The sequence below is a fragment of the Macaca nemestrina genome, chromosome 12 (assembly GCF_043159975.1).
Source record: "Macaca nemestrina isolate mMacNem1 chromosome 12, mMacNem.hap1, whole genome shotgun sequence".
Classification (NCBI taxonomy): Eukaryota; Metazoa; Chordata; class Mammalia; order Primates; family Cercopithecidae; genus Macaca; species Macaca nemestrina.
Genome location: NC_092136.1, coordinates 73,144,581 through 73,161,203, shown reverse-complemented (window position 1 = coordinate 73,161,203; position 16,623 = coordinate 73,144,581). Strand labels below are relative to the sequence as shown.

The window sequence follows — 16,623 nt, the reverse complement described above, 5'->3', positions numbered from 1 at the left end:
TTCATTTGCATTGTTTTACTAACTATAGTTATTATTCATGTATTAGCACTCTGAGCCTACTGTAATGGAGTATACCTTAATAAAGAACTGAATATTTGTAATGGCTGGCAGTGAATTTAGTTGTTCTTGAATTTAGAGCTTAAAATATGGGAGTAATTTGCTGCTTGATTTCCTGTGAGAAATAATAAGAAAAACAGAATCTAATAACAAACGGATTTTAGAGAAAGCACTGTAAAACCATATGATCAATTCTAGCTTCTTATATAAACATGGAAAAATTGCCAGAAGACTTGTCATGCTCTAAGAAGTTGAGGAGAATTTGCATTTTTAGGACTGTGAGCCAAATGAGAACTGCTGCTATGTTCATGCTTTATGAATTTAGCTTTATTTCATTCACACATTTCATGGAAAAACATGCATCTTTTAACTCAGTGTTTTTCAATTCAACTTTTAAAATACAGGATGTGGGCTGGGCCCAGTGGCTCACACCTGTAATCTCATCACTTTGGGAGGCCGAGGCAGGTGGATCACAAGGTCAAGAGATAGAGACCATCCTGGCCAACATGGTGAAACCCCATCTCCACTAAAAATACAAAAATTAGCTGGGCATGTTGGTGCACACCTGTAGTCCCAGCTACTCGGGAGACTGAGGCAGGAGAATTCCTTGAAGGAGGTGGAGGTTGCAGTAAGCCAAGATCGCGCCACTGCACTCCAGCCTGGCGACAGAGCAGGACTTCGTCTCAAAAAGAAACAAACAAACAAACAAAAAACCAGGGTGTGTTACTTACCAAGGAAAATTCATGTACAATGGTTAATTACGTGACAAACATGTCAAGTAATTCCATCTGGCTTTGTGTCGCCATTTCCCCACCCCCCTTTTTTTAGAAACCAAAACCAAGAAGAAGAAGAAACATCAAAATGGACATGGAAATTAACAAATACATGATTCAATTTAATCTTCTAAGAGGTTTTTAAAAATTATTTTGAGATGGAGTCTCGCTCTGTCGCCAGGCTGGAGTGCAGCGGCACAATCTCAGCTCACTGCAACCTCCATGTCCCATATTCCAGTGATTCTCCTGCTTCAACCTCCCAAGTAGCTGGGACTACAGGCAAGTGCCACCACACCCAGCTAATTTTTGTATTTTTGGTAGAGATGGGGTTTCACCATGTTGGCCAGGATGGTCTCTATCTCTTGACCTTGTGATCCACCTGCTTCAGTCTCTCAAAGTGCTGGGATTACAGGTATTTTTTATTTATTTATTTATTTTGAGACAGGGTCACCCTGTCACTCAGGCTGGAGTATAGTGGCACAATCATGGCTCACTGAAGCCTCAACCTCCCAGGCTCAGGTGATCCTCCATGTCAGTCCCCCAAGTAGCTGAGACTACAGGCATGCACCACCATGCCCAGCTAATTTTTGTATTTTTTGTATAGACAGGGTTTTGCCATGTTGGCAGGCTGGTCTTCAACTCCTGGCCTCAAGTGATCCACCTGTCTCAACCTCCCAAACTGCTGGGATTACAGGTATGAGCCACCATCCCCCATCTCATCTGCTAAGTGGGTTTAAAGAAATTCAGTTTCAGCCGGGCGCGGTGGCTCAAGCCTGTAATCCCAGAACTTTGGGAGGCCGAGATGGGCGGATCACGAGGTCAGGAGATCGAGACCATGCTGGCTAACATGGTGAAACCCCATCTCTACTGAAAAATACAAAAAATTAGCCGGGTGAGGTGGCGGGCGCCTGTAGTCCCAGCTATTCGGGAGGCTGAGGCAGGAGAATGGCGTAAACCCGAGAGGCGGAGCTTGCAGTGAGCTGAGATCGGGCCACTGCACTCCAGCCTGGGTGACAGAGGGAGACTCCGTCTCAAAAAAAAAAAACAAAAAACAAACAAACAAAAAAAAGAAATTCAGTTTCATGTCAATTTTAGAAATGCATGGTCATCAAATTTGACTTCCTTTTAAAAATGCAATCAGATAATTGTATGCTTGTTTGATGAGGGGAGGAAAGTTAATATAGCCAATCTACTCAATATTCTTAGCAGAAATTATCAGAGACTAAGGAAATGTTTAAGTTTTTCTCATGTTGGTTTTAATTACCTGATGTTTTCAGTTTTCTCTTTCATTCTTGTGTCTTTTTTTCATTTTCAATGTTTCAAATACAGTTTGTATTTAAAGATTTAAAAGTTCCAAAACTGTAAGCACAGTGAATTGTTTCCTGGGATGATGTTAAAATTATACAACAAAATATATGAAACTTGTCAATTTGGTTATTGGCACATACAAAATATTTACAAATAAACGTGTGTGTGTGCGTGTACACACAATTCAATGAAATAGATGTGAAACAAGTTTTCTTTTCTTTTTATTTTTGTTTTGTTTTTTGAGACAGAGTTTTGCTCTGTCGCCCAGGCTTGAGTGCAATGTCGCAATCTCAGCTCACTGCAACCTCTGCCACCTGGGTTCAAGTGATTCTCCTGCCCCAGCCTCCCAAGTAGCTGGGACTACAGGCGCACGCCACCACTCCCAGCTAAGTTTTGTATTTTTAGTAGAGACAGGGTTTCACCATCTTTGCCATGCTGGTCTCCGACTCCTGACCTCAGGTGATCTGCCCGCCTCAGCCTCCCAAAGTGCTGGGATTGCAGGCGTGAGCCACCTCACCCGGCTACAAGTTTTCAAAATATAGTTATCTGTACCCATACATTCTCTGGTTTGTCCACAGGACATCTTATGACTTGGGCAAGATGCTGAAAATCCATGGGTGCAGCATTTGTATGTCTATAGGATTGCTCAGATCTGCCCCCACCCAAAAAGAATTTTAAGAGAATTTCTTGAGGCCAGGCACAGTGGCTCACACCTGTAATTCCAGTACTGTGAGAGTCCGAGTTCAGAGGACTGCTTGAGACCAGGAGTTCAAGAGTAGCCTGGACAACATAGGGAGACCTGTCACTACAACGAATAAATAAATTAGCCAGGCTTAGTGGCTCATCCCTGTGGTCCCAGCTAGGGAGGCAGAAGTAGGACTGCTTAGTCCCAGGAGGTCAAGACTGCAGTGAGTAGAGACCCAGTCACCTGCATTCCAGCCTGGGCAACAAAAAGAGACCCTGTCTCAAAAAATAAGTTAAATAAATAAATAATAAAAGTAGTTTAAACCCTAAACACATCTTTTTTTCCAAAGAGGACTTCTTAAAGACTTCATGCTGCATCTTGTTGATCTCCTCTTCCGTTTTTCAGAGTCCACGCTTTTTTTTTTTTTTTTTTTTGAGACGGAGTCTCGCTCTGTCGCCCAGGCTGGAGTGCAGTGGCCGGGTCTCAGCTCACTGCAAGCTCCGCCTCCCGGGTTCACGCCATTCTCCTGCCTCAGCCTCCCGAGTAGCTGGGACTACAGGCGCCCGCCACCTCGCCCGGCTAGTTTTTTTTTTTTTTGTATTTTTAGTAGAGACGGGGTTTCACCATGTTAGCCAGGATGGTCTCGATCTCCTGACCTTGTGATCCGCCCGTCTCGGCCTCCCAAAGTGCTGGGATTACAGGCTTGAGCCACCGCGCCCGGCCGAGTCCACGCTTTTAACAGCCTCTTTTGCCAAGGATAATAAGTATATAGTTTCTGGAATCCAGATCCTTCCCTGTTAGGACAGCTAAAGCGACAATTTTTGGTCTGCAGGCCTTTGCATCTGTTCTGCTGTCGGTCAGCAATCTCACGGCAAATTTGCCGAGCCTCTCCGGAATGCACAGCCGGACAGGGCTCAGCGCAAAAGCTAGAGAACCTGGCAGAGGGAGACCCACAGTGCCACAAATAATCTTTCTTTTCTTTTCTTTCTTTTTCGATCTCTTTGTTTTATTTCTTTCTTGTCTCTCTTTCTTTCCTCTCTCTCTCTTTCCTTTCTCTCTCTCTCTTTCTTTCTTTTTTCCTACATGGCAAGATCTCCTCATGACAGAAATAATCTGCCTTGACTTCTGTTTCCACGCTGCTTCTGCCAGGACCATGCGCTCGGCGTGTTTTTCTTTCCGCTGTAATAATCCAGGCCCTTCCCAGCTCTGGTCCCCTCAGCTGTTCCCTGGCAGTCCCTTCTGCTGGTGAAAACACATATGGCGCCGACCTGACCAGGGTCTAAGTCAGGGCTCGCCACTGTGTGGTGACTATCAGGCAGATGACTGAACGTCTTTGGGACTCCGTTCCCTCACCGTAAAATGGAGGTTAATACCGGCCTTCTTCTACTCCCTAAATGCACGTGTTTGTCCTGGCCACCGGGCCCAATTGTTGGCTGTTCACGCGCCGGTTACCCCCACAGGACGAGTCAGCCAATTAAAGGTGAACCAGGCCCGGTCCTGGGATGAGACTCCTTTTCTCATCCCAGGGCTGGACAAGCAGCGGGCCTGGGCCCGGCTCTGCCTTGTCACATGCGGGGGGCCAGCCCATTTGCTCGCGTGTGTATAGGAGCGTGAGGTCACGCTGGGTGCTCCCGCCCCGCCGGGGCCTTTAGTGTCCCTGGTCCCTAAAGGCCAGGCCGCTCCACCGCCGGAGAAGGCGCGAACCCCAGCCGAGCCCAACCGCAGTTGCCGGTTGTCGGACCACCTGTTGCTGCAGCTCTGATTGGTTCCTTCCCTCGACAACGCGGCGGCTGTAACCAATCGACAGCGAGGCCAGTCGCGAGACCCCGCCCCGCCCTGCAGAAGCCAGCCGCGCTCTCGCTGGCAGGAGGGTGGGTAGTTTGCCCAGCGTTGGGGGCTGGGCCCATAAAAAAGAAAGTACACTTAGACCCGACCCCGCTGAACGCTGTTAGAAACCGTCCTGGCTGGGAGGCAAGAGGTGTGTGACTGGACAAGACTGCTTTCTGGCCGTCAGTCTTGCCATCCTCACAAAGAGGTTGGCGGCCCGAGAGAGTGTGAAGCAGAGGCGGGGAGTGGCAAGGGAGTGACCATCTAGGGGAACGAAAGAGTAAACACGGTGATGGGACGCACAGAAATGGGAGTGGAGAAAGTCACGGAGAGAACCTTAGGCGGGACGGTCCCCGCGGAAAGGCGGCGGCTCCAGAGTCTCCTCACCCAAGTAAGAGCTGGCACGCCCCGCCCCGCAGGCCCCGCCCCGGGCCCCGCCCCCGAGACTTGTGCCGCGCCGCCGCCCGCGCGGAGCCACACTGCAAAGCCCTGCTGTTCAAGCCTTGAGATCGACCGTCCGCGTTGGTCCTGCTCGCCCGACGCGCCCTCCTCCAGCAGATACAGCCGCACGCAGTCTCGTGTTCTCCCTGAGGCTCGGTGAGCCTGGCCCCAGCCCTGCACCCTCTGCACCCCCTACACCTGTTCTGCGTGCGCTGCCCGCTCTTCCATTTCCCTTCTCTCCCACCCAAGTTTGTACTCTTTTCTTTCTTTCGGTTTTATTTTTTGTTTTTGTTTGTTTGTTTGTTTGTTTGTTTGTTTGAGACAGGCTGTCGCTCTGTCTCCCAGGCTGGAGTGCAGTGGCGCGATCTCGGCTCACTGCAGCCTCCACCTCCCAGGTTCAAGCGATCCGCCTACCGAGTAGCTGGGATTACAGGCGCCCGTCCGGCTAATTTTTGTGTTTTGTAGAGACGGGGTTTCGCTTTGTTGCCCAGGCTGGTCTCGAACTCCTGAGTTCAAGCGATCCGCCCCCCCTCGGCCTCACAAAGTCTTAGAATTTTAGGCATGAGCCACCGCGCTCGGCCTGTACAAATCCTTTCTGTCCTTGGTTCTTTATTTCTCTTCTCTTACTCTTTTTCTTACTCCTTTTTGTTCTTTCCCTCTTCCGTTCGGTTGGCTGTGGTTTGATCCTCCACCTTTTCAATCCCTCCTTTCCACCACGACGCCCAGCCCTGCCTTGGATGGGGACCGTCAGCGATGACCACGATGACCTCCCTCTCACCAGGCGGCTCCAGGCAGTGTTCCTGCACTGCCTTTCCCAGGGCTTAGGGGCTTTTTCTAGTGGGCTTTGAGCTGCTCAGTCTGGCCCCTGCAGGGCAGGCTCCCAGCCCATCCAACCTCCTCACAGCCCGGCCTGGGCCCTAGCCAATTCCCGGAGATTCTCTGTCCCATCGTGACCCCCTCATAACTCTCTCACTCACCAAAGTCTGATGACTGTGCTAGGGGGTGCTTATCTAGAGTACTGGGTGTTACAAAAGCAGAAGCCTGGACAAGAGCCAATTTGTGATATTAAGCAGGTGGGGTGGGGGTGGGGAGTGTACCTAGGTTCATTTTCTACCCTGCTTTTCCCCTTTCCAGTGTGTGCACTTAATCAGTCCCTGGGTGAAATGGGCCCTGTTCTCCATCCCCCTCCAAGGCATGGACTGGGTGGGCTTGTGTGTCTTGGGGCAGGTGGCCCTTTCTAAATTCTCCGCCTTTGCTCACCCACAGGACACATAGTATGACCATTAGGTGTTTCGTCTCCCACCCATTTTCTATGGAAAACCAAGGGGATCAGGCCATGACAGCCACTGGCAGCTTTGAAGAACGGGACACCTTTAGAGAAGCTTGATCTTGGAGGCCTCACCGTGAGACCTTACAAAGCCAGGTAAGAGTCCAGTCCAAGGAAGAGATCTCTTGCTGTCTCCTAACCCTGTGGTCTAGGGACAGGAGTCAGCGGGGCATTAACAAAAATAACTACCATCCCCACCCCATGACAGTGAAGTGGCTCTTTCCAGTTCACAGAGCACTCTCACACCTCCCTGCTCTCATTCTGGCCCTTCAGCCGAATCAAGCCGAGGTTCTTGGTCCCCATTTTAGAAAGGAGAGAACAGGCCCACATGGAACAGTGACTGGCCCCAGGTCATCCTGGGAGCCAGTAGAAGAGCTAGGACAGGAACCTATTGTTCTAACTTCATATTTTTGATGCTAGCTTTTGACTATCCCTGAAACCGAGATTGGTAATCAGCCTTGCGCAGCTCTGAAACTGGTTATTTGCTGGGCACTGTAAAATAGGATTAACTATTTCTTTTTTTTTTTTTTTTTTGAGACGGAGTCTCGCTCTGTAGCCCAGGCTGGAGTGCAGTGGCCGGATCTCAGCTCACTGCAAGCTCCGCCTCCCGGGTTCACGCCATTCTCCGGCCTCAGCCTCCCGAGTAGCTGGGACTACAGGCGCCCGCCACCTCGCCCGGCTATTTTTTTGTATTTCTTAGTAGAGACGGGGTTTCACCGTGTTAGCCAGGATGGTCTCGATCTCCTGACCTCGTGATCCACCCATCTCGGCCTCCCAAAGTGCTGGGATTACAGGCTTGAGCCACCGCGCCCGGCCAGGATTAACTATTTCTAGGCCTGCATTTTAATTGCTGTCAGTAGGGCCCCCTTACCCACCCTCTGAAGGACCTGGTTTGGCAAACCCAAGGCAACGTTCAGAATGGCAGCTGAACCTCTGTGCACTTGTCTTTAGGCAGCAGCTGGGTCTTACTCTCTGGCCTTCACAACATCCTGCAACCCAGCTCAAGGTCAGGAATGTGATAGACTCATGTCATGATGTCTCTGATGCCCAGAGAAGGGATACCATTTGCCTGAGCCTTCTCAGGACTATTTAATCAGCCTGAGAGAACTTTCCTTGTGAAAGGCCCTGCCTGTGCCTGGGGCTGAGAAAACAGCAGGAAGGAACTGAGGAGCTGGGCAGCAGTGCAAAGCAAATACTACCAGCTTTGGTGCCTGTAAGTGTGGCTCTTACTCATCTCACATGGAAGTAAGGGCAGCCACCTTGCAGGGCTGCTCTGAGGATTGAGCTAATACAGTGCCCCGGGCATTGGGGTGGGGAAAGTTGTGGAGCACCTCCTGGGGGAAGGGGGTGTCAGAGCAGGGAACCTGGGGAGTCCAGGGGCACCTTCATCAACCCACTCTGTCATTTGAGCAGCAGTCTTCACTGAGCCTCGTGGGCAAGCTGGAGGGAAACAGGAAAAAGGTCAGGCCTTGTTCTGTAGGTCCCAGTGTAGTTGCTATTGTATCTTCATTTCCCCGGTTGCCCCAGCCACCTGGAGTGAGAAGCCCAAGAGGAAGCTGGGTGAGCTCTTTGTTTCCATGGGTCTCTGTATTCACAGCTGACTCCCTTCACCAGCCAGCTCTCATCTGAGCCCCAGCAACAAAGGCAGTCAGTCAGGCGGGGCTCAAAGCAGCTGCTCCAATGAAGTCAAAGAAATAAGCTCAGGGGAAGAAGCAGGTCACCCTCCCCAACTAGGGTGCTGGGCTCACTTCCTCCTGGGGCAGTGGAGGAGGGCGTGGTTCCAATTCAGAACAAAATGGGGCTTTTGGTTTTCCTTATCACTCTTCACAGCTCTGACCTGTACCCCCATCCTTGCCTGTCTTGTGTAAGTGTGGATCCCCCTAAGTTGGAGGAAAGGAAACTGGCCCAGACAAAAAGGAGAGCAATTTTCTTTGCATCACATGGTAGGCCAGGAGGAGTCTAATGCCCCAGAGTTTACTCTCAGCCCCCAAAATCACCTAGTTGAATGTTACCTTATCTAAGAAGTCTTTAGTTTTGTTGTTGTTGTTGTTGTTGTTTGAGACAAGGTCTCACTCTCTCACCCAGACTGGAACACAGTGGCACAATCACAGCTCACTGCAGCCTTAGCCTCCTGGGCTCAAGTAATCCTCCCAAGTAGCTGGGACTATAAGCATGCACCATCATGTCCAGCTAATTTATTTTTATTTATATTTTTTAGACAGGGTCTCACTATGTTGCCCTGGCTGGTCTTGAACTCCTGGGTTCAAGCAGCCCTCCCACTTCGGCCTCCCAAAGTGCTAGTTTGTTTTTGGTTTTTGGTTTTTTTTGAAACAGTCTTGCTCTGTCGCCTAGGCTGGAGTGCAGTGGCACAATCTCAGCTCACTGCAGCCTCCACCTCCTGGGTTCAAGCGATTCTCCTGCCTCAGCCTCCTAAGTAGCTGGGAATACAGGTGCGTGCCACCACACCCAGCTAATTTTTGTATTTTTAGTGTAGATGGGGTTTTGCCATGTTGGCCAAGCTGGTCTCAAACTCCTGACCTCAGGTGATCTGCCTGCCTCGGCCTCCCAAAGTGTTGGAATTACAGGCATGAGCCACTGCACCCGGCCCAGGAAGTCTTTCCTGATCACTCACTCTTCCTTCTCTCCCGATGGCATTGGTTGTTCCCTCCTTTGCATTTTGAGAGTATGTCCTGTAAGCCTCAAACGCAGCTTGAATCATCTGCCCACCCACCCGCTGTGCCCAACAGTAAGCCTCCTCTAGGGTAGATATTATCTCCTGCATCTCAGTGAACTACTGCCCAGCAAAGTCACAAAACAGTGACTCTGGAGATCCTAAGCTATGTGGGAGCTGGAGGAGAGAATTAGACTGACGGTCTGGGAAGGGACTGAATTCGTCATCTTGTACCTTCCTTTTCTTCTTAAGTTCCAGACCCATGGAAACCATTCCTGCCTAGACATCCAGAAGATAAGCGTGTGGGTCTGTGCCTGTCGGGTCTTAGTCTGGGTGAAACTCTCCGCTTCTGTCAGCTCTCCAGATGAATCACAGAAGCAGGAACATGGGCATCATCAGTGAAACCTCTGCATCCAGCAGACAGAGGGCTGGTCCAGTGGCTGTTTATGAGGCAGCGCTAGGAGAGCTCTGATCCAGACTCTCCCTGTATTGAAAGGGAGGGAGCCCTTCATGAAGTATTGACTGCTTGAGCAGGAATTACTTCACCAGTGCCTAACTGAGTGCCTCTCGAGTTCACATCTATTTTCCCTCATGAGGCCACTTGGAGTCTTGCTGAGGGGCTTGGTGCTATTAGGGAAGCTGGGGTTGGGGATGGTGAGCAGGGAGGGCCTGGGGACATCGTGGCTAATGGGGCTTCTCTCCTCTTGGCTTAGATTCCGGCAGAGTTCCTCTATCTCGTCTTGTTACTGATTAAAGGTGCCCCGTCTCCGGTTTTTCTCCGTCTCCTGGGAGGTAGCAGGAAATCAGCATCATGGTTGGGTTCAAGGCCACAGATATCCCCCCTACTGCCACTGTGAAGTTTCTTGGGGCTGGCACAGCTGCCTGCATCGCAGATCTCATCACCTTTCCTCTGGATACTGCTAAAGTCCGGTTACAGGTGAGGGGATGAAGCCTGGGGATCTTGATGGTGTCTACTCTGTTCCCTCCCCAAGGACACAGACCCCTCAAGGGCCAGTGGGTATTTGGAGCATCAAGATGACTGGAGGTGGGAAGGGCAACATGCCTATCCCTGTAGCTACCCCGTTTTGGCCTTGCAGATCCAAGGAGAAAGTCAGGGGCCAGTGCGCGCTACAGCCGGCGCCCAGTACCGCGGTGTGCTGGGCACCATTCTGACCATGGTGCGTACCGAGGGCCCCCGAAGCCTCTACAGTGGACTGGTTGCCGGCCTGCAGCGTCAAATGAGCTTTGCCTCTGTCCGCATTGGCCTGTATGACTCTGTCAAACAGTTCTACACCAAGGGCTCTGAGCGTGAGTATGGAGCTAGGCTGGAGGCCCCTTGGCCCTTTTTTCTCAGTGATGATAGATCTTAGTTCATTAAGCCATATAGGTGTTTTTAGGCCCCATGATCCCTAGGAAGATCAGAGGAACAGAGAACTGGAAGGGCCTGGTCCTCCGCATAGTTCCCGAGCACCTGGGCTACACGAGGCTCTGAGCAGGGCATCATCCCATGACAGTCCTCACCACCACCTTGGGAGTAGGCAGTATCATCCCAGTGTTATAGAAGAAGAGACTGAGGTGGGAAGGCAGTGGGTAGAGGGGGACTTTGGCCAAGGGCACACAGTAGAGAGCCAGGACACTCACCTTCAAGGCCAGCGTTCTTCCCTTTCACCTCCTTACTATGCTCTGCCAACCCTCCATTTTACATATGAAGAAACAGAGCCCCAAACAAAAGTTTTCTTTCCCAAGATCACATGGCAGGAAGAAGTAAAGCTGACCTGAGATCCCAAGTCTTAGGAGTCCCGGTCCTCAGAAAGCCACTTCTCTCTGAGCCTTGGTTTTACATTTGTCAGATGGAAATGATTGTGATTTCTCAGGGCTGTTGAGCAGGTAAATGAAAATGTTTTATGAAAGAAAGCACCAGGTTTCATTTTGGTCTTACCCCTTGCTGTGTCCCTATCAAGGAGTAGACATTCATAGGGATATTTTGTTTGATGTGAGGGGTGCTTAGAGCAAGAGCTTGTAGAAGGCCAAAAGCTTCTGGATTCTATTCCCCAAAGCAGGAGATGACAGTGACAGGGTGGTTTTGGTGAGGAGAGATGAGGTAAAAAACCAGTGCAAGCCCGCTGGCCACTGACCCCCTGACTCGCCCACAGATGCCAGCATTGGGAGCCGCCTCCTAGCAGGCAGCACCACAGGTGCCCTGGCTGTGGCTGTGGCCCAGCCCACGGATGTGGTAAAGGTCCGGTTCCAAGCTCAGGCCCGGGCTGGAGGTCGGAGATACCAAAGCACCGTCGATGCCTACAAGACCATTGCCCGAGAGGAAGGGTTTGGGGGCCTCTGGAAAGGTGTGTACAGTTGTTTTCTTTTCCCCTTTTCCTCCTCCCTGATTCTCTGGTCTCACCCAGGATCTCCCTCTTCCTACAGGGACCTCTCCCAATGTTGCTCGTAATGCCATTGTCAACTGTGCTGAGCTGGTGACCTATGACCTCATCAAGGATGCCCTTCTGAAAGCCAACCTCATGACAGGTGAGTCACAAGGTTGATGGTGCTGGGTCTCACCCTTCCCCCGTGCCGGGAGCAGGTGCAGGGGTCTAGTTGACACCAGAAGCCTACATCTTTTCATCCTATTTGCCCTTTGCAGGGAGAGTAAGATATATCTCTTACTCGCCATATTGAAGCCAACTAGGATAAAGCTCCCGCTTTGCATATTGAGGAACTGAGGCTAGATTGGCACAACGACGCTTTCCGGTCCTCAGAACAGGTCTCAGCTGGAGTCCCTGTCTCTTGTTTTTGTTTTTTGTTTTGTTTTTTGTTTTGTTGAGACAGAGTCTCACCATGTAATCTCGGCTCATTGCAACCTTCTCCCGGGTTCAAGCAATTCTTATGCCTCAGCCTCCTGAGTAGCTGGGATTACAGATGTGCGCCAGCACACTGGCTAATTTTTGTATTTTTAGTAGAGACAGAGTTTCACCATGTTAGCCAGGCTGGTCTCGAACTCCTGGCCTCAAGTGATCCACCCGCCTTGGCCTCCCAAAGTGCTGGGATTACAGGTGTGAGCCACCGCGCCCCACCCTCTTATTTGTTTTTTGAGACAGGGTCTTGCTGTGTTGCCCAGGCTGGAGTGCAGTGGGGTGATTAATGGCTCCTTGCAGCCTCGATCTCCCTGACTCAAGCAATCCTCCCACCTCAGCCTCCTGAGTAGCTGGGACTATAGGCACGCACCACTATGTCTGGCTAATTTTTGTATTTTGTAGAGACAGGGATTTGCCATGTTGCCCAGTCTGGTCTTGAACTGCTGGGCTCAAGTGATCCACCCACCTCAGCCTCCAAAAGTCCTGGATTACAGGCATGAGCCATTGTGCCCACCCTCTCTGTCTCTTTAAAATCGTGAAAACTCTTAGCTACTTAAGTATTCTCCTTCCTTCTGGAATGATGAGTGAAGAATCTTGACTGTCTTGCCTGCTCCTCCTTGGCAGATGACCTCCCTTGCCACTTCACTTCCGCCTTTGGGGCAGGCTTCTGCACCACTGTCATCGCCTCCCCTGTAGACGTGGTCAAGACGAGATACATGAACTCTGCCCTGGGCCAGTACAGCAGCGCTGGCCACTGTGCCCTCACCATGCTCCAGAAGGAGGGACCCCGAGCCTTCTACAAAGGGTGAGCCTCTGATCCTCCCCACCCAGTTCAGGCCTCTTGGCTATGCATGTCTATCATGGGTGGGAGAGGAGCACCCGGAAGTGAGTATCAGCCCAGTGGGTTGATAGCCCAGGCTATTTCTGATCCCACTCCTGGCATTTCGCCAGCTTTCACTTATCCCTTTAATTCCTTCCTCCCAGAATTGCTACCATCACAATTTTGTATTTGTTAAACGGAGACTCAAAGGGAATTCATACCAGGCAGCTGTGAGCTCAGTTCACTGAGTCCTCCCAATCTCCTCTGGGACAGAGCCACTGGGTTGGATTGAATACCAGGCCCAGTGAGGAAAGTGGGAGGTGGAGGTACCCCCATGACCTGTGTTTTTTCTCCCCTAGGTTCATGCCCTCCTTTCTCCGCTTGGGTTCCTGGAACGTGGTGATGTTCGTCACCTATGAGCAGCTGAAACGGGCCCTCATGGCTGCCTGCACTTCCCGAGAGGCTCCCTTCTGAGCCTCTCCTGCTGCTGACCTGATCACCTCTGGCTTTGGCTCTAGCCGGGCCATGCTTTCCTTTTCTTCCTTCTTTCCCTTCCCTCCTTCCCTCTTTCCCCGCCTCTCTCTTCCATGCCTTTACCCACCACCTTCCCTCTCTCCACATTGTCATCTCCTCATTGTCTCTCAGTGCTGGTGGAGCTGACATTTGACAGTGTGGGAGGCCTGGTACCAGCCAGGATCCCAAGCCTCCCATCCCTTGGAACATTCAGCCAGAATCTTCGTCCTGCCCCCCGCAGCCCACCCTAGCCCACTTGTCACCCATAAAGCAAGCTCAACCTTGGTGTCTCCTCCTTCTCTTGTAGCTGTTACCAGAGGTCTTGGTCCAATGGCCTTTTTGGTACCTGGTGGGCAGGGGAGGAACCACCTGACTTTGAAAATGGGTGTGATCCACCTTCCACCTCCAGCATCCAACCTGCAGCCTGTGGAGGTCATCCAGTCCATTTCTTTTCAGACCTAGGCCCTGCACTAACATGGGGAGAGCAGGAGCCACCTGAGAGACAGCAGTGGCCTTGCTCTCGCCTCCCCTTCTTTTGCCAGGCCACTTGAGCTCTTACTCAGAATCTGGTACCCTAGTGCCTGCCATCCCAACCCCCCACCCCAGCCACAGGCCTGTTTATCTGCACAACAAGAGTGCTCCTGTCTGCCCTGCATCTCCTGCAGTTCCAGAGGAACATGAGACTCTTAGATGCTGTCAACTTTATTTTATTCCATTTTACAAACGGAAGGAAGACCCACCTCTCCCAAAGTCCCAGACCTTGTGAGAACAAGTCAGCCTCCTTCCACCCTCCACAGCCATACCCACAGAGGAAGTGTTACTGAACTGGGTGGAGCAGGCCCTGACTCCACAGAGGGTGGGTGGAGGCTGCAGGGTAAATATCCGGTTTCTGCCTGAGGATACTTTCCATTTGTGTTTTTTGTTGTTTTGAGACAGAGTCTCACTTGCTGCCACCCAGGCTGGAGTGCAGTAGTGCAATCTCGGCTCACTGCAACCTCTCCCAGGTTCAGGCAATTCTCCTGCCTCAGCCTCCCAAGTAGCTGGGATTACAGGCATACACTATCACACTTGGCTAATTTTTGTGTTTTTAGTAGAGACGGGGTTTTGCCATGTTGGCCAGGCTGGTCTCGAACTCCTGACCTCAAGCAATCCACCTACCTCAGCCTCCCAAAGTGCTGGGATTACAGGCGTGAGCCACCGCACCTGGCCAGGATACTTTCCATTTGGAGTCTCACCACAGCCCCTCTCCACCTGCCCCCGCCCCAGCTAGGGATCCAAGGAGTCCATAGGAAACCAGGGCTTTGGCTACACAGGGGTCTCCGCTTCTCTGTCCCTGTTCTTATCACCTGCCCTCAGAGGCAGGTGGGCAGGGCTACTACAATTTCAAGGAGTGGAGACTGTGAGGTCCCAGAATCCCAAGGCATCTTCTGTAGGGCTGGGCCCTTAGTAATATGTCACTCAGACCCAGTTCGTAGGTGTCTGAAGAAGCTGAGGCCTGACACAGGCGATGCAGGCAAGAACACCCAGAAAGTCCGCTACTGAACTGGGACCGGGACCCAGTCCTCCTTCCCCTTCTGGACTCCCCAAGACCAATGCTGGGGTCCTTGGGGAAGCTTGTTTGGCAGCTGTGGAGCCAGGCCCTGAGAACACAACCACCCTCCCTCTTCCCTCAGCCTCAAGCAGCTGACGCCACTGCTCCTTCCCCTCATTAGCCCAGTGGTCAGAGCTGGAGGCTAGACCCTTCAGTGCTTGGGTTGAGGGCCAGGGCGTTAGACTGGTTCTTGGAGAAGGAACGAGGGTCCAGGATTCTTCAGCTTCCTTCTTAGTTTTTGACAAATTGATCTGAGGCCCCATAGTCCTCGGGAGGGACAGGGTTGAGTGCCATAAGGCGGCAGACCAGGTTAAGAGTTGACAGGCAGCCCAGGCAGGCTGCAGGGGGTGGCATGTACGGAGGACCTGGCCAGTGCTTTATGTACCTTCTCACACTAATCCTTTGAGGCAGGCTGTTAGCTCTGCTCTGGACGAGAGGAAGGAGAGGCAGTTTAGTAGGTGTGTGTCAAAGCTAAACAGGCCAGGTGGGCATGACCAAGTCAGCTGGTTCATTCAGCAGCCTTAATAGACATGAGGCTACCCACCTTCATTGTGGTTCTGGGTGTGGCCTTGGGACAATGAGCTGGGAACAGTGGTAGGAACCACTGGAAAACATACCAGTGGGTCTCATTCATTCTGATCAGAGGTAGATCAATTCTCTTTGGTCCCCAACCCTTTAATGCCTATTAAGTGGGCATATGATAAGCCGTGCTTTGCCTAATTCAAGGTAGCGCCGAAGATCACTGAGGTAATAGGAATCTCCTAAGGGACTTTCAGGCCTGAGACCCAGGCTTCCTTCAGAGCCTCATGATAAGGAGTAGGCTTTCCTGCTGCCCTACAGGAGACCTAGAGTTCAATAATTTCACAGCCCTGGCTCTACTTTCACAGCCCCTCTCAATTCAGGGCTTGCTCTCAGAACAGGGCAGCTCTCACCACCCCACTCCACCTGAGTCCTGCCCCTGAGTATTTCATGCCTCACCATCTGGTTTCCATGAAAGGCCTGCAAGGTAGGGGCTACAAGCTTTAAGAGAGATGAAGTGACTTGCCCAAAGGCACACAGCTGGCTAGTAACACACCTGGGATCCAGAACAGGTGTATCTGACTCCAAAGCCCACGTGCTTTTAACTACTGTGCTGAAATGCTTCCTGGAGTCTTCATCGCAAGGTCTTTGGGCAGCTGACTTTACGGTGAATGTTTTTTGTTTTTTGTTTGTTTGTTTTGTTTTGTTTTGTTTTGTTTTTTTGAGACGGAGTCTGGCTCTGTCACCCAGGCTGGAGTGCAGTGGCGCGATCTCGGCTCATTGCAAGCTCCGCCCCCCGGGTTTACGCCATTCTCCTGCCTCAGCCTCCCGAGTAGCTGGGACTACAGGCGCCCGCCACCTCGCCCGGCTAGTTTTTTGTATTTTTTAGTAGAGACGGGGTTTCACCGTGTTAGCCAGGATGGTCTCGATCTCCTGACCTCGTGATCCGCCCGTCTCGGCCTCCCAAAGTGCTGGGATTACAGGCTTGAGCCACCGCGCCCGGCCTGTTTTTTGTTTTTTTGAGACAGAGTCTCGCTCTGTTGCCAGGCTAGAGTGCAGTGGCACGATCTCGGCTCACTGCAACCTCTGCCTCCTGGGTTCAGGTGATTCTCCTGCCTCAGCCTGCCAAGTAGCTGGGATTACAAGTGAATGCCACCATGCCCGGCTAAGTTTTGTATTTTTAGTAGAGACGAGGTTTCACCATGTTGCCCAGGCTGGTCTCAAACCCCTGACCTTGTG

The 16,623-nt window shown here is 51.4% G+C and overlaps 1 protein-coding gene across 4 annotated transcripts; it reads left to right on the top strand.

Moving 5' to 3' along the window:
• Nucleotides 1–4,682: 4,682 nt before the first annotated feature.
• On the top strand, nucleotides 4,683–13,559 carry LOC105468728 (uncoupling protein 2). 4 transcript variants are annotated; one of them, XM_011719046.3, is made up of 9 exons: nucleotides 5,091–5,247; nucleotides 6,358–6,514; nucleotides 9,342–9,391; nucleotides 9,803–10,026; nucleotides 10,187–10,397; nucleotides 11,243–11,434; nucleotides 11,514–11,615; nucleotides 12,566–12,746; nucleotides 13,121–13,559. In XM_011719046.3, the coding sequence occupies exons 4-9, from the start codon at nucleotides 9,901–9,903 to the stop codon at nucleotides 13,233–13,235; spliced, it is 927 nt and encodes a 308-aa protein (XP_011717348.1). In that variant the 5' UTR covers nucleotides 5,091–5,247; nucleotides 6,358–6,514; nucleotides 9,342–9,391; nucleotides 9,803–9,900; the 3' UTR covers nucleotides 13,236–13,559. The 4 variants fall into 4 exon arrangements, with proteins under 4 accessions (XP_070931375.1, XP_011717345.1, XP_011717348.1 ...); XM_011719045.3 differs by having other exon boundaries at nucleotides 9,342–9,395; XM_071075274.1 differs by lacking the exons at nucleotides 5,091–5,247; nucleotides 9,342–9,391 and adding an exon at nucleotides 4,683–4,801.
• The last annotated feature ends 3,064 nt before the right edge of the window (nucleotides 13,560–16,623 follow it).

Excerpts from the sequence above, each read along its gene's own strand:
- LOC105468728 (XM_071075274.1), top strand. The coding sequence starts at position 9,901 with ATGGTTGGGTTCAAGGCCACAGATATCCCCCCTACTGCCACTGTGAAG. Across the intron at positions 10,027-10,186 it reads CTGCTAAAGTCCGGTTACAG|ATCCAAGGAGAAAGTCAGGG; the intron begins GTGAGGGGATGA and ends TTGGCCTTGCAG. Across the intron at positions 10,398-11,242 it reads CTACACCAAGGGCTCTGAGC|ATGCCAGCATTGGGAGCCGC; the intron begins GTGAGTATGGAG and ends ACTCGCCCACAG.